Source organism: Protopterus annectens, chromosome 9.part0 (genome assembly GCF_019279795.1).
Source record: "Protopterus annectens isolate FY-2018-M chromosome 9.part0, PAN1.0, whole genome shotgun sequence".
Classification (NCBI taxonomy): domain Eukaryota; kingdom Metazoa; phylum Chordata; order Ceratodontiformes; family Protopteridae; genus Protopterus; species Protopterus annectens.
The window spans coordinates 1,521,452,070-1,521,478,351 of NC_056743.1; the positions used below are offsets into that span (position 1 = coordinate 1,521,452,070).

Here is a 26,282-nt window from a genome sequence, read left to right on the forward strand (position 1 = left end):
ACTAGTAGCAGCCACCCTCGAGGAGGCCTGTACAGCATCAAAACCACACTGCAAAGAATGCTTACCCACTTGTTCAGACACATGAACCAAATCCAGCAACTCTTTACACTCAATACCTTCCGCCAAAGCATCCACCTTAGATTTCAATTGTGAAAGGAGATAATTTTGATATTTTAGCATGTGAAACTGACAATTCAACGCCTCATGGCTAGAGTGGAAGAAGTATACACTTTCTTTCCCCACCTATCCAAAGCCCTTGCCTCTTTATCAGTGGGTACAGGATTTTTAACCACAGAAGCTTTAACACCTTTAGGCCCCTGAGAAACAGTTTCTGGGTCCGCCCTAGGACTCTTAAACAAATACTTATGAGCTTCGGGCACCCTATAATACCTATCAGGCTTAACAGGAGCAGGAGGCAAGGAGTCAGGGTTCAGGAAGCCTCTGCAAAACATCCTCCACCACATTCAACACAGGAGGAATAGCTAAGGGCCTATGCTGGGGTAAAAACAAGAATTCCCTAAGCCTTTTCTGGAATCAGAGTAATCCTGGCCTTCCCATTTAAAGTGCTCCCTCATGGAGTGCAGAGTCTCTGAAAATGAGAAATCCTCAGGAGGAAGCTGTAGGAGTGGAATCATCCACATCAGAATCAGAATAAGTAGGATACTCCTGTAAGTCTTCCAGAAGACTCTGAAGCCTGTGAACACTGTTCAAAACTATCAAACTCCTGTTCCACCCTAGGCCTCTTATCAGGCGGGGGCATAGAACCTCTAATCATAGTAATCAAATCTTCTGCCATTTTAAGCATATGTTTCTTAGGTACAGAGCCCGAAATGCTAGGAGAAGCCCCCACAGAAGCTGAACTTGGCCTACCTCTAAAAGAAGCTTTGGCAACAGAAGGAGAGGCCCTAACTACCTTGGGAAGAGAAGGAAGAACAGTTACCTGAGAAGCCCCCTCAGTCTGGCCTACCTCCTGAGAAGGCACATCCTGTAACAGTAAAGTTTCTGCCTGAGACTCCATGGAAACTCCTGGCAAAACCTCTGGCTCCACTGAGCCTTCTAAAGAACCGACGTCCGGGACTGCCGGTTCATCAACCCTAGGCTTCACTGTTTTGTCCTTGCGCTTCTTGGATGAAGCGGCGCGGAGCATCCGGCGGCATATTATAATTACAACGCTTCCCAAACACTAACCTGGCACAATCTAGCCTCCTCTTAATAGTGCGTTTGTTAAATCTAGCACAAGAACGGCAACCAACAACGTCGTGCTCAGGCCCTAAACAAGGTATACACAATGTATGATAATCCCTATGGTATCTGCTTCCCACAAGAAATACAGTTATTCACTTTTTCTGACATCCGGTTAAATACTGAGGCAAGAAAAACCAAAATGTTCCCCAACGGGTACTTAGCCAACTCTGTTTCGGTCTGAAACTCCGGTTTGAAATATCTCAGAACGCCAACCTGCACTCGCAAAACTGCTTCTGCATCGGACCATGCGGCAAAAGACTGAGGATATGGCGTCGGTCATGCGCATTAGTACCCTGGCGTACTGGCGTCAGTCTAAGGCGCCATGACCGGCGTCAGCCTCTGGTATTCGGGCCGACTGGGACGCGGACTATACCCAATAGTCAGGACTGCAGCAATGGAAGACGAAGAACATCCCACAGGGTCAGAGTTGCTGGCGCCATGTCAGACTCAAAGCCTGTCACAAGTGGTGTCCCTCAGGGCTCAGTCCTGGGCCCACTCCTGTTCAGCATCTACTTTTCTGAAGTACAAGCAAACACAGGAGGGTTATGGCTGACAAAGTTTGCAGATGACTGCAAACTGGGCGCCATAGTCGAGAACACATCTGACATAGATATCCTTCAGAAGGGTCTCACAGAAACGGATAACTGGTGCCAGAGCCATGGCCTAAAGTTAAACTCCAAGAAATGCATAGTCATACCCTTCGGGAAAACAAGGTTACCCCTAGCTACCATATAGGTGGCAATCCACTGAGCACAAAAGAGGTTATCAGGGATCTGGGGACCCAGGTTGACAGTAACCTTTCGTTTGACACTCAAGTTGCTAAAGTAGTTAGGAAGACCTTCTACATTGCCCACCTGATCATGAAGGGATTCACATCTAGATCAAGGGAGGTCATCGTCCCCCTGTACTCATCACTCATCAGACCAATGATTGAGTACAATGCCCCATTCGGAATGTATCTGACCCGACACCTGCAGCAGCTGGAAAGGCCCCAAAAGTTCCTCACCAAAAGGATAAAGGGTCTCAAAAATATGTCTTATGCTGCCCGACTGAAAGAACTCCAGCTCTATTCAGTCACTTACCGCTTGCTCAGAGGTGACCTGTGCCTGACATACAAGGCCATGTCAAACCCAGATTTGATGAACATGCTTCACCTCAAAAAATCTAGATCCCTCAGAACTATAAGGGCAGGAGACTTAAACCTTGACACAGTTATTAATAGGACGTGCTGGAGGGACAGATTCATCACCCAGAGACTCCCTATGCTGTGGAACAAAATCCCGGTACATGTGAGGCAGAGCACCTCGCTGGCCTTGTTCAAGAGAAATCTTGACCAATGGATGGGAGATCGCAGATACACCCCAGGGATTACCTCAGTGTCACTGCTTGACAGAGGCACAGCAAAATAATGGGCATAGTTTCCTTCAAACTAAAGGGGTGGCGAAAGCCACAAAACTCTGGGCTAGGCTTATAAATGCCCTTGGGCAGATAGCTTAGTATGAACCTATGAACCTATCAAGCAATCATCAAAATAAGGATAAATGTGAAATTTCTTCAGCCACAGGATGGAAGCACTGCATTTGTGCACATGGTGAACACCTTACACTTGGTATAAAGGTCAAACAGCAAGGAGGTAAACTGGCAGTAGGAATTTCTCATCCTGACTCTGGTCCCTGCAGATGTGGATTTTTAAGAAGGTGCCCATATCTGAAGTTCTAAAGAAGAATCTTTCAGAAAAATGGGAAGCAAGGTCTGGGGAATTTAAATCTTGAATTTATTTACTAAAACAAATTAAATACAAGGACCAGCATGAATATCCAAAGATCCTTCTTTGCTCGAACTAGAAAGAACTCCATTCCTGTCTCTCTACAACACTAAAATCTCTAAAGTATTTTGCCACCCAACAATTTTATTACGGCCAGTACATGCTGTAAACTGGTTTTCTGGAGTAAAAGGTATTACTTTTGACTTTGAAAGGATGGAAGAGTAATTGTGCGTTGTATACATTAGACTCTACATTCCTTGCCTATGATACCTGCGGGAAAACACTAATGTATGACAGCTAAGATGTCTGGTGTAGTGTGGCGGAGATTGTTCTACCTGGCAGTAAATATACAGTAAATTGTTGTAAGGGGGAATCTATCACCTCTGATTGGTGTTTCCTTGTGTATCATGGAACTGGATGATGGAAGAGCTACTTAATGGCCTGCCCTACTACTACTGCTTTTACTGTAGCTTTATAGGCTGTTCTTGTATAAAGGGGCACAGAGGAACTGTCCTCTGAAATCATCTGAAAAAAAAGTTACATGCACAGTTAAGCAAGTGTCTTAAGCACACCTGCAGTGGCAGTCCTACAGCAAATATGCACATTATTAATTTATGGTAGGCATTCCCACCCTTTCAACAGCTTGGGACAGTTTACCTATCTATACTTGAGAAAATACATGAAGACTCCTGAACCACGTCCTCACTTTGTCTAACAGTGTCCACCAGGTACTGCACAATGTGCATCTAATAACTGATGGCTCTCATGCCTAAAGAGGTAGAAGTGGTACACACTTTCTTGGCAAAATTAGAGAATTTCTAATTATGTCAAACTGACATTTGCTGGACCACCAAATTATGTTAAAATTCAACAAGCAATTCAAGCCCTAAATAAACTATAATGGGCAGTTATTATTGAAAAAATAGCAAAACAAAGTAAGCATTTTTGCAAGGAGGCAAGCCCCCATTGTTCCCCTCACATCCACATACCTAAATATATAAGATCTACAGTTACACAATTGAGAAAAAACAGGATCATGAGGACATCTGTGTAATATTTACCAGCCATGCACAACTCATCTGAATAGTCTATTGAAGAATACCACAAGTTATGTCTGCCCGACATTACACCAAAGCTCATTTAATTACTCAGATTAAAGATACTTAACAAAAAAGGCCAACTGCATGCTATCAAAATCATTCTGTTTAACAACTTTCAGCAATGTCATATAATACAAACATAGTTTTCACACTGTTGATGTGAAAATAAAACTGCAAACAGACCAGTTGAAATTCCAGTCTAAAGTTTCAGGTATCTTTGTAGTAAGCAGTCCAACATTCCTACCTTCACAAACTGCAGAGTTTGTAAACTCCATTCATAAAGGGGGGAGAAGAAGTCCACCTTTAACCCCCCATTCCACATTTGGAAAAGTAAGGAGATACAAGTCCCCCTTACAGAACTAATGATCGATATTATATATAGCAATTGTTTTAATTTTGCCAGGATAAGCCAAGTAAGCAAAAATCCAATCATTTGCATAATAAACAGTAACACTAATCATGTCACCTGGCACCTGACGTACTGTACATATAAGCCAAAACTAGTGTGTAGTAGTCCCACTCATTACTGCAGCTTGCTGTGTGTGGCCCAATAAAGTTCAGTTGTGAGTACATTTAACTCCACTGTTACAGTAATATTCATGACATGTAACTCCACTGTTACAGCACAATTCATGACATAGAACTCTGCTAATGATTTGGAACAGGTTGGCTCTTTAACAATGCAGGAATGCGGGGCTGCACCCTGGATTGAAAGGGCAGGTAGCCCATGCTTTTTTTTGCTTGTGAAGATATAAAGCATATATCTTGTGAAGGGAAAAACTTATTCTAACCTATTTTTGTAGACAATGAACTTAGATGAAAAGATGGAAAGTCCCAACTGTGGTCTCTGAGCAAAAAAGATAATAAATAAAAACTTCAGACCAAGGATTATACTTAAAAGGAATAATGGATGATGATAATACCAAAGAAATTAGAATGAATGAAACAGGAGGAATGTGGGTGGAACAAGCACTCCATAAGTGATCCTACTCGAACGTCTACTATTACACATAGTACAGTCCCAGTGCACTGTGTTTTCTGTATACACTACAGCTGCAGATATATTTACAACATATGGAAGATTACCAAAGCAGTGTCAGAACAAGATGGAATTCAGCACCAAGAATGGAAAAGGCATCCCTCTCTGCCCCTCTAACCCTAAAGGACTAGGTGTGAAAAGGCCTTGCAGGATAGCAAAGTTAAAACCTGCCTTGCCCCAGAACTGTACATGCAACTTCCAATACTTGGCAAAAAGACTAATGGAAATACAGAGAGCCACTTCTCAATCTGTGAAGAAGTTGCTCCATGCAATGTTTTCATAGGTTAATCGCGGAAAATCAAAATGCATTTTGCCAACCATCTGGAAACTGCCTGCCTAAAGACTAGCCTGTATTGCTTTTCTGGGACAAACTTTGTTTACAGTCCTGGGTTCTGTTAATCCAGCAGTAGCAGTTGCCTGTGAATATCCAACAAGTGCAACATTCTCAATGCTCTCTGTTCTGTCTACAAAAAGAAGATGGGCAGACAGGCAACTGAATGGTATGGATGATGGAAATCTCTGACACTACCTTTAGTGGAAAGAAGGATTAGTTTTAAGGGCCACTCTGTCCTTCTGGAACATTGTGAAGGGGCCCTTACAGATAAGGTCTAAAATTTTGAGAAGTTCTTAGCTGAGGTAATGAACACTAAAACAGCTGTCTTCCAGAATATGTATTTGAACAGAACAGAAGCACCTGGCATGAACGGATCCATGATAGATTTTGTGTGCAGAAAGCAAGATCCTAAGGTGAAGGGACAGCCCTCTTTTGCCAGCAGAGATACAGGGCCCTTGAGGAACTATTTTACTAGCAAATGGTTTGTTATAGACCGATTAAGAAGCAGGCATACGAATATGGCCAAAATGTGCACTTTAACTGATGACAACCCTGCTGTAAAAAGATCTGACAGATAAAATACTAGTAGCAGTCCTGTTTTGTTAAGGTTTTAGTAATCTTTTCACTTGGCCGTATACAAATTCTTGTGCTAGGTTTCTTGTTTGCCTTCAATATTTTAAGCACAATCTACAAAAATAAGTGGTTGAGAGGCAGGAGTATCATATCCTCCATGCCATAAGCCTGAGTCCCTGAACGTTTGACTGTAACAGGAGCTGACCTGTGTCAGGTCTGCTACCAGATGCAAGGATTAAGATATTTCATTCTCAGCTGCACCACAATAAAGAACCAATATCATCTAGGCCAGAAAGGGGACTGATGCATCCTTCGGGGTTTTTCCACAATCATCTTTTGTTGTATTTTGCCTAGTAAAGGCACTCAAGGATATGTGTAAAGGAAGAGGACATGGACATCAAAAGGAAACAAAAGGTGCCCACTGGTCAAGCTTCCCGGTTTAGAAGTCTTACACATCATTTTGGGTGTTGCTCATCTGTAAAGGTGAACACATCTGTCTGTGGGGTTATCTTCTCCCCCACATTTTTCTGTTACTTTTCTGAAGGTGGTTCTGTTTAGATGCCACTTATGAATGCTGCTCAGCATTCTGCTGAAGGTGTTCACTGTGTTCAGAGCAGTCAGAATGCCCTGGGGCTCATCTGTGGTAGTGATGCTGATTCCTATACTTATACTGCTAGTCTGCAGAGAGAAAGAGAAAATCAGATGGTACCCCATGCCTAGTTAATATACCACATGACTATATAATGTTGTCCACTGTCAACAGCTGGACTTCCACTATCCAAAACAGTTTGAAAGCTTTTAGAACTTGGATCATGGCCAACATTTCCTTGATACTGTTGGGTAGTTTAATCCTGTGTAGGGTCTATTCACTCTGCACCCTACCACTGTTGGTGTGCATCCATCTTTGCCATGCCTAATCTGTCATTAGATTGTGACTGTGACTGGAGGGGTGAAAAAGCATTTCTATAATTGCCCCAATCTGAGAAGCCCACCACACAAACTCCTTCTGGCTGCATGGGAGGCTGGGCAGTTCCTTCTCTATGGAATGTGAATGTAGCTCCCATTATGTTTCCAGATACCAATGATTTTCCACGTATAGCATTCTACCAGGTGTATCATACAGATGACAGCAGACATAGATCCATGGGATTTATGGGACTCCCTTTGCTGTGACAGATGTCTTCTGACACTGTTGTGTGAAAAAATTCCCTAAGAAGGTCACCTTTTCAGGCAGCAAGAAGTTCCTGGATAACACAATGTCCAGAGTAGTTTCCAGAAAGACCTTAGATGTGCTGAGTATCAGGTTAGACATGGGAAGATTCAATGACAGCCCCATGATTTGGAAGCAGCTGAGGGTAAAATGCATTTTTCCTGCAATTAATCCTTAACTGTGCTTTAATAACAGGTAGTTGTACAGATGTCCATACCCTTAGTTCTTAAAGTGTTACTAATGGAATCATGCACTTTGTGAATACCCAGGAATCACTGCAGAAGCCAAGGTGCCAGGGTATAAACTGAAAATGTGTACACCATGCCCAGTCCTGAAGAATCTCGTGTTACCTGACGATAGACTCATGTAGTTAAACACAGTTATGGTCCAGATGACCACAAATGCTGTGAGCAACATTAAGGACTGAAGAAACGACAGGGTGAGCATTTCAAACCAGCAGTCTTGAAAACAGGTTAAGTTTTGTCAGATCTAGAACAGGCTTCCACAAACCATCTTTTTTGGGGACCTGAAATTAAACTTCCCTTCCTTCCTTCTTCCTAGAAAGTTTTTCTATGGCTCCTTGAGCCAGAAGGTGGCAGAGAAGGGTTAATGTCAACTCTATTTGATCCAATGGGTTAGGGGGCATCACTATAAAAGGGGGGGGGGGTCTTTAGATCTAACTCTAACCTGAAAAAATAATATCCAAGACCCACCTGTCCAAGATAATCTTCATCCTGTTTTCCCCCTAAGAGAGTCAGTCAACCCCCCCCCCCCAGAAGACGAGGGACAGTTATCAGAGGTGCACGAAGGAAAGTGTGTGTGTGGGGGGCACTCTATTCCATGTAGACTTGTATTTGTTCGGAAGACCCTACGGAGCTGCTTCCAGAAAGCGTCCTGGACTTGACCTTTTTCTTGCCCCAATTCCTTTGTTCTGCCTAAGAATGCATTAAAAAGCTGTCCCCTTAATATAATCTCATAAGGGCTGAATTCTCAGCCATATATGGCTTCTAAGGACAGAGCCTGCTGCCACTGCCCTAGACACATCAATCATGTGATACTTAAACAATGTGACATACTCGCCCACCTTTAGTTCTTTTTAGGCCATCCTAAAAATCTGAACCTTCATTGTCTCAATTAGCTTTCTGGAACTAAGTCTTTTACTTGCTTTAAAATCTTATCTTAATACATAACACTCACAAAGATGGAGATTCAGCAAGATTAATTCACATACAAGCAAATAATTATTTCTACAATAAAATAGGAACAATATTAAATATAATAAGTGATGACTGAAGAAAGCTGTATGGTTTTCTGACTTAAAAAGGGGTTAAATATTCTAAAGAATTTACAGTGACAATATACAGCAGCATTTGTAGAACATTCAACAATACATGCATACTTCAGGTGGGCGTTCACTATCAGTAAAGCAAGCATGTTTGCATTCTTCTTTTAGATAGTTTTCATGCTGTTTTCTGAAGTGGTCTGGGTTGCTCATATTTTATTTCATCAGGATTATTATTTCAGCGTGATGGAGCTATTTTTGATAGCACGTTTTCCCTTAATGCTACGATGAATGGGGTGACTGACTAGTAGAGTGCCTTTCTAATTACTTGTAGTTCGAGTTTCTTATTTGGAATTTGTTCAAGGAAGGGGCAGCAATTGTCACTGATAAGTCTGTAAATCCAGAGAATTTAACAGAAACATGGCTCTGCTTATTAAAAGAAGCCAGTTGGTCTGAACTATAGTTGAACAATGGCACTTGCTGTTATGTGCTAAGTGTACATACCTCATGGCTTTCATTTTCTGTTTTTAGCAGGAAGGTGCAATTTGGAGGAAATTTTAGTATTACTTTAGAGAAACCATACTTAAGTCTGGGTAGTAGCACACTGTGGTATGGCTCTTATGCCTCTCTATGTGGCAGAAGAGCAGTTCTGGATTAGATTTCTAGTTCACTTAATATTTTTGTGCCTGGATTTCTGTGATTGTTTGAAATGAAAAATTTACATTTTGATTTGATAACTTCACCAAAAGATGTCTTCTGGAAGAGAACATAACAAAATCTGTCCTAAACTAGGCCACACTTCTTTGGACATCCATTTAGAATTTTCCACTGTTTCTGTTTCTTGTGCCTTTTTTTTATAGATATTCCCTGCAATTTCTTCCCCACAGTCAGCAAGAAGTATCTACATTCCTCAAAGGGTTCCACTATTGAAGCAGAAGTCAATGTCCCCTCTGACACAGTAAAGATGCTTGTAGTTCTTGACAAAGACCCTAAAGATTTCGAACTTGTCTTAACAAAATACTTTTTCAATGCATCAGAGCTTTCATACACACACATGCACTGCAGCTTTTACCTCAACACAAGAAACAATGCAAAAGATGGAACGTTTTTTGGAATAACCCATCTCCCTCAAGAACTTTTTTGGGGGATGTCAGAGATCAGAAAACCTGGAAAATCTAGTATGGATGCATATGCGTGTGCACATGTGTAATACATACCTGTATATATTTATATATATATATAAATAAGGTAATCAGTGCTACCTGGAATAGTAGGAAAGTAGCTGGTCTGAACTCGCCACTTCGGGGGGGGGGGGGTGAGGACAACAAGACTAATGAGGAGTAGAGGAACCAGCTTTAGTTGACAGCAAATTTGAAATCACTGTTTGAGAACTTCTCTTACCCAAGTGTGCTGATGTTTTATCTAGAAAGGTGGGGATCAGTCTACTTTCTTGACCTTCTTATGATGTGCTTCTCTTATGGTCCAGGATAGTGCCCTTCAGTTGATACCTTGTCTAAGAAACGAGTTAACCTCTATGTCAGTTCCTTAAGATAGTTACAAAAATAATAGTTTGGGACAAAAAGCTCTCAGCCACGTAGTTCTTAAGTTTAAGTTCTTTATTGTAGGCAAATGAGTGCTGCTGTGCACTTCATACATATCTACATCTATCTATCTATATACACACACACACACACACACACACACACACACACACACACACACACACACACACACACACACACACACACACACACACACACACACACAACACACACACACACACAAACACACACACACACACACACACACACACACACACACACACACGTACATATACACACATATACATGTTTATATATGTCTTATTATGTATAAATATACTTTTGTATAGCTAAAGGATACTGAGGGAGAGTACTGACAAGGCATGACTGGTCAAAGGACTCAATGGCCTTGAAATATCTATAAATCTCTATATAAATAAAAACAATAACAGGTAAAGATAAACAGATTCTAAGAAAAAGGCAAAATTCTACTTAGCATGCTTCAGACAGACTAGGTAAATAACCAACAGTTTGATAAAGGGATATGGGCAACTGCTCACTTCATAACAGTAAAGAACTGAATGAGCAGCAGGCTATACTCTCCCTTTAATGACAAGCTTTTGAATAGCTATGCAATAAAACTTAGAATTTTGGAACATCTGCGTGAGATTAGCTGTGCCAGAGGGTCAAATGCTTTGTTCGAACATATTTTACATCATAAAACAGTGAGGTTTCAATTTACAATTATAGACAAAATTGTGTTGAATAGAAGCTACAATGGGGGGTTGGCATAGTATTTTGAATAAAAAAGAGAAGGGTTGGATTATTAGGATGGGTGTACTTTTATCTCCAAGTCTGAATGATTATTTTTAATCAACCAATCAGTGTTAGGATGTTGTTATTTAATGGATGTTACACTGTCTTGATGATTAAGCACTGAAGAAGGCTGGTTTAGCTGAAACCAGTATGCTGTAATTGGAATAAAGTTTTTGATATTTTGTACATCTGTGAGTCAGTGCTGTTTTTCCCCCACCGTGGATGAGTGCTGGCTATTGGAGTCTACACTTTTGGATTTTGTACCATGCACCTGGCTTTACTTTTGTAGTATTTCATTACAGGATTTGGTGAATACCTTGGGGCAGTAGAAAGGCCAAAGTGCAAAGCAGAGAAATGAAAATGCCAGGAAGTAACAGAGAAAAGTAAAAACTACCCGAAAAGGGGGTGGATCAGGATATGGAGATAAGCATCCTTGAGATCCACAGACACCACATATGTCTGGGGAAGCAAGAGAGAAAACAAAGTCTGAGGGGACAACATTCGAAAGGAAAGCACCTTCAGAAAAGTGTTTAGATGAGAGAGGTCTAGAATTGGTCTCCAAGTACCTTCTTTTATGGGTACTAGAAACATCTTGGAGTAACCCCCCCCCCCCCCCCCCCTTGGGACACAGGCACCTCTTGAATAGTAACCAGAGTCAAAAGGTCCTGAAGAACCTCTGGAAATAAGGAGTTGTTCCTGAGGGGGCTAAGGAACACCAGTAAAATGGGGAAGGGATTTCCAAACCATGAAATACCTCTGTTGAATAATGGACAGGACCTAGGAATCCTGAGGAATCTGTAGCCAAACAAGGAAAGAGAGAGAGAGAGATGAAGAAGAGGAAAGTGGCTGGGAAGAATAGGATAGTCAGACAGCACCTGGTTTATCTTGAAAAGGAGACTTGAGAGGCACTGAAGTCTGAGTAGCCTTAGCAGGATGAGCCCACTTGCCACCCTTTTTACCTTTAGGAAGAGGGCAAGATTACCTGCAAATAAAGGCTGGCTTACTGGGGTAGTTTCTCTGAAATTTAGGCACAAGAGAAACAAACATATGTTCAAGTTTCTGTAAAGCCTTTCCCTAAACATAGCAGTAGCAGCTTCACCAAATAAGTGTTTATTATCAAGAGAAGCATCCATCAACTTAGCCTTAATATCATTAGGCAAAGGTTGAAGCTGACACCAAGAATACCTCCTCATCACTGACCCAAAAGCAGCAGCCACAGAGGAAACATCTGCTGCATCATAACTACACTTGATGGAATGACAGGCCACCTGGCCTTGTCCTGGGAAAGAGCAGAAGTCGTACCCTCAGAGTCTGGAAGATCAGAAATAAACTGACAAGCCCGGGTTAGGAGAGCCAACAAATATCTGGACATATGGGTCTGATAATTAACAACCCTAAAAGCCAAAGTAGCAGAGGCATAAACCTTCTTGCCTAGCCTTTTCCATGGTCCTGCCACCTTTATCAGAGGGCAGTAACTTGGGAGAAGGAAGCAATTGAGAGGGCTTGTCAGAAGCTACAGACATCACTGAGGGGTCAGCAGAAAAACACTTGTACAAAAATGTACAGTCCTCAGCCACCCTATAGAATCAATCAGGTTTTTTGGGAGCAGGGGGTTGAGAGTCTGGAGCCTTAGAAGCATTAGAAAATGCATCCAACAAGGAGGCCAAAACAGGCGGAACAGCAGAAGGTTTACGAGAATCCATCTGCAGCAACTCATAGTATCTTTTATGTACCTCAGAAACCCGAGTATAATCCCATTTAAAGAAATCCATCATCCTAGAGATAGTGTCAACCAGAAGAAACCTCTGCAATGGGAGCTATCATGACTGGCAGAGGGAGAAGGAATCTGAGAAAAGTAAGCAAGGGATTCCTCATCCAAATCCAGCTCCTCCTCAGAGGAACCCTGTTCATTGGGTCTTTTTATTGGATTAGAAGAGCAGGTGGGGTTGGAACAAACTCCCTGAGGAGGTTTCAATGTCATCAAAGCACTAAATAAACCCTGAGTGAAGGACTGCCATTCACTTTGCGGATCCTTAGGAGCAGGAGTGATATGTTTAGTCTTTTGCTTTTTCTTCAATGGGATGTCCGCCTTATAAAACTTTGAAGGTCCTGACCCAGGACGGCATTCAATGAGGGTAGTAGAGACCTCTTCTCTGACTAATTTGAGGAAGGCCCCTTGGAGATAATCAGCCGTGGTTCCCCCCGAATGTCTAAAACGGACATGTGCAATGCCTCATTGCATGTGCTTAAAGTCGTATCCCCGCCAGCCACCAACCTGGTCTGCGGCAGAGGAATGGAACGATAAAGTCAGGCGAACCCTCCAGGCATCCACTCTCCTCAGGAGAGATGTCCAGTGGAAGTCGAACAGCAGAAAATTCCGCCAAAGCTTCTTGGCTGCCTTCATCACTGACAGCTGTCCCTTGGAGTGCCAAAGACAAGAATCTACTGCAAAGGGTTTTAGGTACAAAAGGCCTGACAGATGGGACAGAACGTATGGTCGTGCGAGGTGCCTAGGCAAAACAGACACTGGCTGTGGTGGTCTTTATGGGGAATCTGTCTCCCACACTGGCATTTACCCTTTTTGGATGACATGAAACCCCACAAGCAACAATAAAAAAGTAAGTAAAAAAGACCCACAACAGGGCACCTATCTGCAACAGCCTGGTGAACCAGCAACAGAATGGGCATTCAGACCTATGATCAAATGATGGCCTTCACACTAGTGGCAAAAAAGTTCTAAGGATGGTACGTCTGGATGTTACATTTATGCCCTATGCTACACACAAGGAGCATGTGTGTGACATATGGCATATCTTAAAGCAACCTAAAGCCTTTGGTATACTGGCTGGACACTGGGCTGCCCTTAGTAGGGGATCCCTAATGTTATGAATACTGTAACAGTGAAATGGAAGGTTATCATCAGATCTACTCTTACTGCACAATTTTCTAATGTTGTAACAACAAGTTTATACATAAATTATCTCAGATATTATTCACTGCCCCTTTTCTCTCAAGGCTCTCCCTGTGAATGGCTGTACATTTTGTGTGTGCAATAAAACTATTAAATTCCACACTGAGGACATGCATGACAGTGTAAAGTTCAAAGCAGGTCCTACGTGCAGTATCTTGCTGAAAGGACATTTGCATCTTTTTATCATGCCCATAACAGCCACAATGCTGGGACTGTGCATGTGCAAGCCAAGAGAGACACACACACACACACACACACACACACACACACACACACACACACGCGCACACACACACACACACACACACACACACGCAAACACACACACGCAAATACACACACACACACACACACACACACACACACACACACACACACACACACACACACACACACACACACACACACACACACACACACACACACGCAAATACACACACACGCAAATACACACACACGCAAATACACACACACGCAAATACACACACACACACACACACACGTTTACACAGAAATTAAAACTACTGAGTATTCTCATTTTGATAGACTCGTTTAGCAAGAAATCTCACAAACAAAAGCCAAGGCAAGTGCAGCAGAGGAAGTGGAAGCAGCCAGTTAAGTGGAGTTCATGGTCAAAAACACATCTAAAAAAATGAATTAAAAACCTTATCACACCACTGACCATCAGTGAAGTTGCAAACCTACACCCCAGTAAATGCAGAATAACTTGAACAGCACGACTTTGAGAAGACTTTTAACCTCTGGGCCTTGCCAACACATTTCTTATAAAGAAAATACTTATAAGCGCACCCATCCAAACATGGGAAAAGGCCAAAACAGTCTGTACAACATGCCTCCTTACCTTCACAGATGTCCCAGGCTCTCCAAGGATGTTGATCTTTGGAATGAGGATTCTGCTCAGCATCTGGATGTTTCAATTTTAGTAACTTCTGAACTGGTATTCTTACAGCAAGATAACCAACAGATGTGTAAGGCTCTTGGATCTGGGCAATAGGGTAAATCCCAGCCAAAATCTAGGGAACACAACAGTCACACTTTGAAATTAAAAACACGAGAGGAGACTAAATCAAATGTCTGTAAGGATTACACAGCGTTACTTATGGAAAAAAAAACATACTGACATTATCTATAAATCTTACTTTTAAATTATTTTATGTACGGGCAATTAATTTAAAGAATTCATTCTGCTAAACTGGAATCCCCACAATTCTGTTACAAGCAGAAATCTGACAATGCTAAACTTTAATCTCATAATCCGTACAAGTTCCCATTCCTGCTTGTAGGCTGATCTGTAGGAATCACACTTAGGCAGAAAATGACAGCATCCTAACTTTATCCAGAAATTATGTCCACCTGAGGAATTTCATGTTTGCTAGCCAGCTTGCATGTACAGTGAATTAAGATATACTACTTATTTAGGAAGTAAGGCTCACCAGTGTCTTACAAGGAAAAATGGTGCTCTGTTACAAACTTGGTTGATGTCTGACATTTTCTTTTAGTAATTCCTATCACAAGCTAAAAAATCTTGTCCTAATGGAACAAGAATTACATATCTCTAAAACAGCATCTACATTGAATAATGATTTTTTCAGAGAAGTACAGATTAAAGAAGTACATAAACAGTTTACTTTAATAGACAGAACTCTTAAACAACTTGAATTGGATAATGCCATCTCGCTGGAAGAACTTAACTTCATGTCTGTACCCTCCCCCAGTTTGGGTAAATTATTTGGGATACCCAAAATACACAAGAATACACAGGACCCACCTTTTAGACATTTAATTTCAAATAAAAAAAAAAATGAAAACAGAAAAAAATATCTCAATATGTAGATTCTGTTCTTAACCCCATAGTGCAGTCCACCAGGTATTACTTAAGAGACTCTTGGGATTTTCTAAATGAATTGTTTTTACATAAGGAAGTTTTATCAAATTGTTTTTTGGTAACGTTAGACATTGAGGCATTATACACCAATATACCGCATGCAGAAGGACTGGAACTACTTAAAATATTTCTCACTAAGTGTACATTTTTTTCCTCCACACAAAGTTAATACTATTTGCACTCTAGTTAATATTGTCCTTACCAGCAACTTCTTTTTCAATAACAAAATATGCAAACAAATAAAAGGAGTTGCAATGGGTTCATAAACTAGCACCAGCTTTTGCCAACCTAGTTCTCAGTGCGTGGGAATATGTATATTTATCTTTTCTCTCTGGATTTCAACACATGATTATTTACAAACGTTACAACAACAACAACATTGATAACATTTTTTGCATGGAATGGTAACAAAAATTAGTTAGATTTTCTTTTTTATCTCTAGTTTGAAAAATAGTATAGGTTTCCTTAATCTAATTATTTCAAGTCAGGGTCAAACTGTTAATTTCCTAGACATGAAAAGTGTTACTTTCCTCTGGTTCTATTTTTTCTACAGTATTCAGAAAAGACACTTATAAAATCAACTTTCCTGATTTTACTAGCCAATACCCATTCTATATGAAGAAGAATTTGGTTAAGGGTCAGTTTATTACACTGTCTAGATTGGTTAGTCATGACAAAGAATTTTTTGTGCAGTCCTCATTACTGAAACATATGTTTTCCATCAGGAACTACCCTGCTTCTATAATTGACAGCATTTGTGAAGATGTTTCAGCAGCTAGACATAGTAAATACCTTCCTGTTCTGAAATATGGATTCCAAACCTGTATAACAGAACCTTCTCCATCCAACAGATGTCTTAATTTAAACAGCCAATAGTGCTGGTGTCAAACGGCCTTGAATAAAACACTCCAATGGTAATCACCAACAGAATTGTGTAGTGAAAGGAAACCCTTCACAAAGTCACTCCAACTAACCAGACTTCCAAAATCACCACGCTAATTCTAGCAATGTGGAGCATAAATCCTTTAATACACAGTGAGCGCTTTCGCCATGCGGCTTCTTCAGACTGTTAAACAATAATAAAAATTCTAGCAGTTACATATATAACACATACCCTCACCCCATTGGTTTAAAAAACTCATCACATACATTCAAAATGTAAGGCAATTAATTTTGTCAACAAAGCATTCATGCAGAGCTATCTGCTTCGTACTTGCAGAAAGGTAATCCCTAAAAACATCCTATATGAACTTCTTGTAAAAACATCATTTCATCTTAGCAGCAGCAATACAAAAGGAGAAATGAATACAACAAATCATCAGTAAGAATGCGACAAACTATCCATAAAAACATACAAATGAAACTGCAGCATTGTCCTAATAAAAGCAACAAACAAACAGTATGAAGGCACTTGATATACACATGTAACAAGAGTTAACTCCTAAATCGAATTAACCTACACTAAACAGTGTGTGTATAAGTATGAGTGAATTAATCCTATACTTACTCATTCTTGACCATCCTACCCTTAAAAAACATTAAAAACTCCTAACGTTGTAAAGGAAGCTGCTTCTTCCTTTCAGCAGCCACTGCACTATTAGCACGCTGTACTGCGTCGCTCAAGGGTACGACGTCAGCCTACCCTTAAAGGGAAATATACTTCGAATTCTCGCATGCTAATAGCAGATTCTGAGGTTGTTACCTCAACTCCGATCAGATATTTATGAACGTTAAAACGTACCTATTTAACACACATAACACACTAACATAATGAAAAGCGTTTCCTTAAAAGGGTTTTTCAAGAAGTGTTTATACTTCCTATTAAAAGGTATCTAAAATACATACAGTTGGTTCATATAGTGTCAGCAAAACTAAACATAAAAATCCAATAACGTGACATCTGTAAAGTCTCGGCTAGGACCACCTGGGATAAGATCGGGAGAAAGGACGCATACGTTACCATCGATCCAGGCATAGCTTACACTCTTACCGTGTGTTAAATGTTAAGGTACGCGTGCATTGCAGCTGACAAAATCGCTTGCAACCGCATACCCACACATCTTACAAGCAAAACCAGTCATGTGTCGACAAATGGTCAAATCATGCTTAATATTACTACTGTAACTGACCATACAAGGGTCACAATATGTGCTACCTAAAAACTGGGCATACACAGCGAGGAATGTTGGAACAGGAAGTAAACAAGGGGAGGAAAACATGTGCGGAGGGGCGGAGAGCAAGGAATGGCAAGGAATGAGAAGACGGGGTGAGGGGGGAAAAAGAAGGGAATAAGAAAGGGGAATAGGCAGAGGGGTGGGAAACACCAAACACAAAGCAGGAGGGAATCCATCCCTGCGTGCATGGTGCTAGTGGAGAGGAAAGCAAAGAATAGCGAGGAATGTGAAGGGGGAGTATGAAGAGGGGGAAAGGAGAGGAAAAAAGACAATAGTGGACACCATTGATGGAATGGGCAAAGGAGTGGGAAACACCAAACAAAACAGGAGGGAATCCATACTTGCGTGCATGGAGCTGGTGGGGAGGGAGGGGGGAGAAAGAGGAGAAAGGGGGGAGGGGGGGAGGGGAGGGAAACGGGAGGGAGAAGGAGAAGGCAGGGACTGGGGAAGGCATGACAAGGAAAAACCTAAGATGAATAAAGAAGTGAAATGCATTTCTGTGCTACAATGGTGTGTGATGGATCTATTGTTTGGGTACAAACAATCTCCTCTTTCGAAGGAAAGGTCTGACCTGCACTTTGTCATTTAATCCTGGGTATAGGTCAGCCCTTAATCTAATTATCCATTTCGTTTCATTCTCCAGGGTGAAGTTAATAATGTCACCTCCTCTCTTACTGGGAGTGATCTTTTGGATGACAAAAAACGAGAAGGTATGGTTGGAACCTTTCTCTTTATGATGTTTAGCTAGGGCATTAACCTCGGATGCTGTCCTAATTTGGTAAACATGCTCCCTAATACGTTCTCTAAAAGACCTGTTGGTTTTACCAACGTAAAACGCCTGGCATGCTTCACAGGTTGCCATGTAAATGATGTTTGAACTACTACAAGATGTTCTGGTGTGAAAACTATAACTCCATTGAGTGGTAGGATGAATGAAACTCATTGTTTCATTAATGAACATGCACTGGTTGCATCTACCACACGGTGTAGTATTGGACAACTGTGTACTAGATGTCTCTATGGCCAGACTGTTCCTAGGCTTGCATAAAATTCTCCTTAAATTAGGTTGGTTCTTATAAGTGATGCTCGGGCGAGGACCCACTATTTCCTTGATATCATTATCTAACATCAATAAATCCCAGTGCCTCTCAAGTATCTGCTTCAAACCCACTGAATCTTTGGTATAAAACATGGAAATTCTATTTTTCATAGGATTCAACTGGATATCCAGAGCTGATGTGGGTAAAGGTTCTGAATAATACGGTTTTGCTCTAGTACATCTTAGGCTTTGAACATCTACAACTGTGCTATCAAATGTATCTTCATTATAACCTCTTTTTGAAAATCTAGCCTTAAGACCTTTAAGTTCATCTTCATAGCCTTCACTAGTGGGATTCAACCTAGAGGCCCTCATTACCTGCCCCTTCATTACATTATCGAATACATATTTGGGGTGCATACTACTCCTGTGTAGAATAGTGTTCCTGAAACATAACTTCCTATGGACATTTGTATTGAGTAGTCCATTACTGAGCCTGTTGATATTCACATCCAAATAGGATATACGTTCTGTTGAGTAATTTAATGTGAAACTTAAAAATCCTGTTGAACTATTCATGCATTCGACAAAAAGCAATAATTCCTCGCTGTTTCCCTTCCAAATAAAGAAAAGGTCATCAACAAACCTGCGGTAGAACCCAACATACTCCTGGAATTGGGGTGTAATAAATAGGAAGGACTCTTCCCATTGTGCCATGACCAGGTTGGCGTAGCTGTTGGCACAGGACGTGCCCATTGCTACGCCATCCCTTTGTGAGAAGATGTCGTCTCCAAACATGAAGACATTATTCAACAATACAGTTTCTAAAAGTAAAGCAAAGAAGTCTATTCTTACATTTGAGAATTCAGAATGCTTTTTCAGGTACTCCTGTACGTAATGTATACCTAAATCATTGGGGATCATGGTAAACAAACTAACCACGTCTAGTGTTACTAGGATGTAGTGCACATTATCCTCCAATGTTTTCGTATAATCGTATAGGTCCAAAAGAAATTGCTTACTGTCTCTCAGTATGAACTTGTTTTGATTAACCAGGGGTCTGAGGTGATATTCAATAAAAATAGAGAAAGGTTCAGTCACCCAACCTTGTCCAGCTACAATCGGCCTCATTGGTGGATCCCTTGCCGATTTATGAACTTTGGGAAGTCCTTGTATCATGGGGATTAATGGGTTGTTTACCTTGAAATAGTCATAAAGTTCCTTCTGAATACTACCAGAAGCTAACAGCTCATCAAGCATGTAATAAACTTGTAAGGTTTTATCTATAACTACATCCATACCTATCTTTAAATATGAAGAGGTCTCTCCTAAGAGCATTCCCATCCTTCTATTATAGTCCAATGAATCCATAAGGACAATGGGGCCTCCTTTGTCAGCTGGTCTTCTTTTTCCCCCCTCACCCCGTCTTCTCATTCCTTGCCATTCCTTGCTCTCCGCCCCTCCGCACATGTTTTCCTCCCCTTGTTTACTTCCTGTTCCTACATTCCTCGCTGTGTATGCCCAGTTTTTAGGTAGCACATATTGTGACCCTTGTATGGTCAGTTACAGTAGTAATATTAAGCATGATTTGACCATTTGTCGACACATGACTGGTTTTGCTTGTAAGATGTGTGGGTATGCGGTTGCAAGCGATTTTGTCAGCTGCAATGCACGCGTACCTTAACATTTAACACACGGTAAGAGTGTAAGCTATGCCTGGATCGATGGTAACGTATGCGTCCTTTCTCCCGATCTTATCCCAAGTGGTCCTAGCCGAGACTTTACAGATGTCACGTTATTGGATTTTTATGTTTAGTTTTGCTGACACTATATGAACCAACTGTATGTATTTTAGATACCTTTTAATAGGAAGTATAAACACTTCTTGAAAAACCCTTTTAAGGAAACGCTTTTCATTATGTTAGTGTGTTATGTGTGTTAAATAGGTACGTTTTAACGTTCATAAATATCTGATCGGAGTTGAGGTAACAACCTCAGAATCTGCTATTAGCATGCGAGAATTCGAAGTATATTTCCCTTTAAGGGTAGGCTGACGTCGTACCCTTGAGCGACGCAGTACAGCGTGCTAATAGTGCAGTGGCTGCTGAAAGGAAGAAGCAGCTTCCTTTACAACGTTAGGAGTTTTTAATGTTTTTTAAGGGTAGGATGGTCAAGAATGAGTAAGTATAGGATTAATTCACTCATACTTATACACACACTGTTTAGTGTAGGTTAATTCGATTTAGGAGTTAACTCTTGTTACATGTGTATATCAAGTGCCTTCATACTGTTTGTTTGTTGCTTTTATTAGGACAATGCTGCAGTTTCATTTGTATGTTTTTATGGATAGTTTGTCGCATTCTTACTGATGATTTGTTGTATTCATTTCTCCTTTTGTATTGCTGCTGCTAAGATGAAATGATGTTTTTACAAGAAGTTCATATAGGATGTTTTTAGGGATTACCTTTCTGCAAGTACGAAGCAGATAGCTCTGCATGAATGCTTTGTTGACAAAATTAATTGCCTTACATTTTGAATGTATGTGATGAGTTTTTTAAACCAATGGGGTGAGGGTATGTGTTATATATGTAACTGCTAGAATTTTTATTATTGTTTAACAGTCTGAAGAAGCCGCATGGCGAAAGCGCTCACTGTGTATTAAAGGATTTATGCTCCACATTGCTAGAATTAGCGTGGTGATTTTGGAAGTCTGGTTAGTTGGAGTGACTTTGTGAAGGGTTTCCTTTCACTACACAATTCTGTTGGTGATTACCATTGGAGTGTTTTATTCAAGGCCGTTTGACACCAGCACTATTGGCTGTTTGGATTACTTTCTATTTTATCTGCTGGTGTTACATCCTATGCTCAGGGGCTACACTTGACTTTTTTATACAGATGTCTTAATTTCCCTATACCTATTTGCAGGGACACCTGTGCTATTAGGGAAATTATTTCCAATAATTGGGACATTATTTCTGATTCCCCACAAATAAGTTCTGCCTTAGGAAATGCACCTACTTTTACGTTTAAAAAGACTAGAACTATTCGTTCACATGTGGAAAATAGACTTGTTTTTTATTGCATTCTCCTGTTAGAAATAATTCCTCTACTGGCATGTACTGTTGTGGTAAATGCGTTGTTTGTCCTTTTATTTTTATAGGTGATAAGTATACTTTTTCTCATTGCAACTATCTAGATAGTTTCATTGCCATTCAACCTTTGTAGTTTATGCAAATATCTGTATGTCTTGTGGATGTTTCTACGTAGGTCAATCCAAATGCAAGCTGTCAGATCACATTAAGGAACACCTGGGGGTAATTCGAGCTTCTAATGAAAATAATGCCCTTGCAAAACACAGTATGACCAGCACACATAAACTCAAATTCTTTATATATTAGAACAGACAAATTTATTTTTTGAAGATAGTGACTCTTTTCTTGAACTGAGAGAACTTAAATGGCAGTTGTTATTGAATGCAGAAGCATTTAAACATTAAATATGCTCTACGCTGGTATAACTAGACATGCTCCCTTCAGCATCTTATTCACTTAGCACCAAACAAAGTATCATGCTGTAAAGGTGCATCTAGTAACTTAACTTTAACATGATCAGGCAGATTTTGTTCCTTTAACCAAGCATGCCTCCTAATTACAGAACCTGTAACTGCAGCCCTGCAGGAGGCCTCCAAAGAATCAAAACCACATTGCAAAGTATGCTTTCCAACTTGTTCAGCTGCATGCAATAAATCCTGCATTTCCTTGTTTTCAGCACATTCAAGGAATACAGTAAGAATGAAAATCCTTATAAAATATTTGCTTTCCACAAGTAATACAATTAACTTTTTCTGACATTGGTCTGGAGCAAGAAAAAAGTTTCCCAAACGGAGTGCTTAGCTTTATGAAGACTTTGGTTCTGAAACTCAAACAAGAAAATTTCAGGAGTCGGTCGACCGGCACTTGCGAACTGCTTCTGCTTCGGGCACCGCGCGGCAAGAAAGACTGAAGAAAATGGGGTCGGCTGCTTCTTTTATACCCCTGATGACCTGACGTCAGGGAAGGGACGACGGCAGCCGATGCAGGACCCAAGACTTTGGAATTCAGGCCGGCTGAGGGCAACCTGCCAGCAGGATTTCCCAAATGTAATGACTGCAACAGTGAAACACGAAGAACATCTGCAGTTTCCTTATTTATTTATTTTTTTTAAAAAACACTGTTTTATGTTTATTGGCTACTGTATTTACATTCTAGACTTGTATATATCTGAACTAGTGATTATTCCATTTCATTGTATTCTGAGGAAGTTTTTTCATCTTAACAAGAACGAAAGCTTAATATCAGTTCAGCGTCAGTGTGCCTTTCTTTTAGTACATTGAAGTTCTATTTTTATAGCACACACACACACACATACACGTGTGTGTGTGTGTATGTATGTTTGAAGTTTAGAATGCAGACACAGGTAAGTGTGTTAGTGTGAGTGTTTGTGGGTTAAGGTTTGAGCAAGCATTAAGTAAGGTGAAAGCTTTAGTGTTGTACATGTTTGGTGGTACATGTTTCCTTGTCTGAGCCTGTCTTGTGTAGTGGTACTGTTTTAAGTTTTTCTGTAAGTTCTGTTTTAGATTAATTTATTTTTGTGATTTATTTACTGTGGGGTTTTAGGTGTTTTTTGTTAGTGTTATAAGTTCTTTACTGTGACTGGTCAATATTATAAACTGTTAGTAAGTATCCTGATCTGAGGATATCATGAACGGTCAGTATTTTGATGTATACTCATATACATGTGCAAACGGCTGACTCAAGGATCCTAGCTGTCTATATCAGATGAAAGAATTATCCAAAAGACAGCCATACATGGCCGACTCTATAGATGCAGAAAAAACAGACAGCAAAGACTAAATCAATGTCATATGACAAAAGCCTGTGCAGAACTGAAAGTACGTCATTCATTCCTTGACGAGCAACCTCTCTCTAGCATCCTGCCATATGGAGACTTCTTTGCAAATCTGAGGTGTTAATATCAGAAGTTTCATCTACGTCTTCCTGCTGTTCTTCTTTGGGAAGACGGGAGAGAGAGAAGAAGAGGAGGAGGATAAAGTAACAGCAGAGTATCTGAACCAACATTACATGCTAGGGAGAACATATGGAAATCTTCCACACACTTAGTAAAATATTTTCTGATAGTTTTTATTTTGGCTTTTTACAGGTTTATCCAAAGGTGAAGACATGGTTTAAGGACACCACAGCTCTGGTGGCTACATGCAGCTTGGAGGAAAGGAACACTAGTACGGCATTTATATGACTGCCTGCCCTTATATCAAAGTAATGATTAAAAATCAAACCAGCATATGTGGGTGCAATGCTATAATCATGAATGTGAAGAGTTAGAATTCATCTCAAAAAAAGGAAAAGGGGGGATTTAAATCCTGTGTCTGTGTGGAGTGTGGGGAAAAATCCGCATACACTTCCTATGAGGGAAGTTTTCTACCTTGGGAAAAGGAAGATTTCTCATGCAGTGACTGAATGCAGTGGCGGATTTAGGCATGGGCGCAGGGGCGCGCGCCGGCCCCTTTTTAAACTTGCTTGTTTTTTTTTTTTTTTAGATAAATTGCCTCTTTAATCCTGTCACCAAACTCGCGCCAGCCCCTTTTTAAACTTGTTTTTTTTTTAAGTAAGCTACCTCTTTAATCCCGTCACCAAATGCACCTATACGGAGATGCGATTGGAGGTTGCAGTCAGATGATTTTGTTTTTTTATAACAATCCACCTCCAACTGCATCTCCATTGTAATTTAGGCGGGTTGGAGAGAGATGTGATAGCGTTCGGGTCAAGGTTTAGTAACTGTCTGCCAGACAGAAGACAATTTAATTTTAAAATAAAAATGATAGTTGGAAAAACTACTTTGAAAGTGCTGTCGAGTGTGAGCCAGTGATCCACATCAAGGTAATTTCATTTTTTTATTTTACTGGTCTAATTTCCAAGGTGCCAAGCGGTACGTTTGCGAATGTGCCGTGTTTGCCGCTAGATGGGTATCAATACATACTAGTCTTAATAAACTATGTTATCAGATTTCCAGAAGTAATATCAATGCATAAAGCTAAAGCTTTGGCTATTGCCAGAGAGCTGGTATCCGCCAGAGTAGATATACCTAAAGAAATACTGAGCAAGGCACTGCATAACTGATACAACACTATTAATGTAAAGGAAGTGTCTTAAAATCACACAGTTGCAGACATTAACATGCCATCCACAGACTAATGTATTAGTAAACAGGTTTAGTAAAGCATTAAAGTCCATGCTAAGGAACGCTCTTGATACCAAATGGGTAGAACTGGGACCAGTTGTTATCCTTTATATTGTTTTCTATAAGAGAGGTGCCACAAACTTCAGCTGGGATTATTCTGTTTGTACTTTTGTACACTAGGCATCCAAGAGGATGGCTTGACATTCATAAGGAAATTTGGCAAGAAGAAAATACACCATTCAGAAGTCTAATGTGGCACCATGTCACTTTGCAGGAGAGATTAAAGCTGAATTTGGTCCTGGTTATAGTAAAGGAGCACATGAGGACAGCCTTGGAGATGCAGCAAAATGTTTATAATAAAAATGTCCAGTTTGGGAATTTAACCCAGGTGTTTAGGTATTATTCTTAGTGTCTTTCATGGAAAACACATTTCTGGCCAAGTAGTAAAGATTGTATCTGAGGTAATTGAATGAATAAATTCATTGACTTTAGGATAAGATAACCAGGAAAAAGAAAGATAGAGCAACTCCTATTATGGTAATGCCTTGAAGCCATGGAGCACAAGAACAAAAGTGAGATAATTTTATTAAGAAATAAAGGAATGTTCTCACTGATCAAAAAACACCTTGTATAGTTGAGTCAGCAAGGATATCCACACAAAGCTTTTAGTATCCACACTGTTTATTAGCCGCTTTCCTCAAAAGAATTAATCAGAAAAGCTTTGTGTGGATATCTTTGCTGACTCATCGATATGAGGTGTTTTTTGTTTGGTGTTTTATCTGTTCCTCGTATTGTGGCATTTGTTCCATGTTCTTATTGATGTCTAAGAGTACTGAACTAACAGAGCATAATATGGAGGCAAACCCTTGAATGATGGGTTAGACTGAGTACTCACAGAATTCCAGCCACAGAAACAGTTTGTAAAAGATGTTCAAAACTGTTCAAAGTACGTGGGAGAGAAAAGCCATGGAGTGACTGGAGCATCACTGTAATTCTAGTTCCTAAACCCATGGAAGTAGTAAATTATGTAACTGCATGACCAGAATTAAT

General features: G+C 40.4%; 1 protein-coding gene across 1 annotated transcript in view; it reads right to left on the reverse strand.

The window, feature by feature from the left end:
• GNL1 (G protein nucleolar 1 (putative)) overlaps positions 1-26,282 on the reverse strand; it is a 969,220-nt gene that overhangs the window by 97,234 nt on the left and 845,704 nt on the right. The window contains exon 10 of the mRNA XM_044084464.1: positions 14,739-14,910. Within this exon, the coding sequence (XP_043940399.1) occupies positions 14,739-14,910 (172 nt within the window). The remainder of the gene's footprint in view (positions 1-14,738; positions 14,911-26,282) is intronic.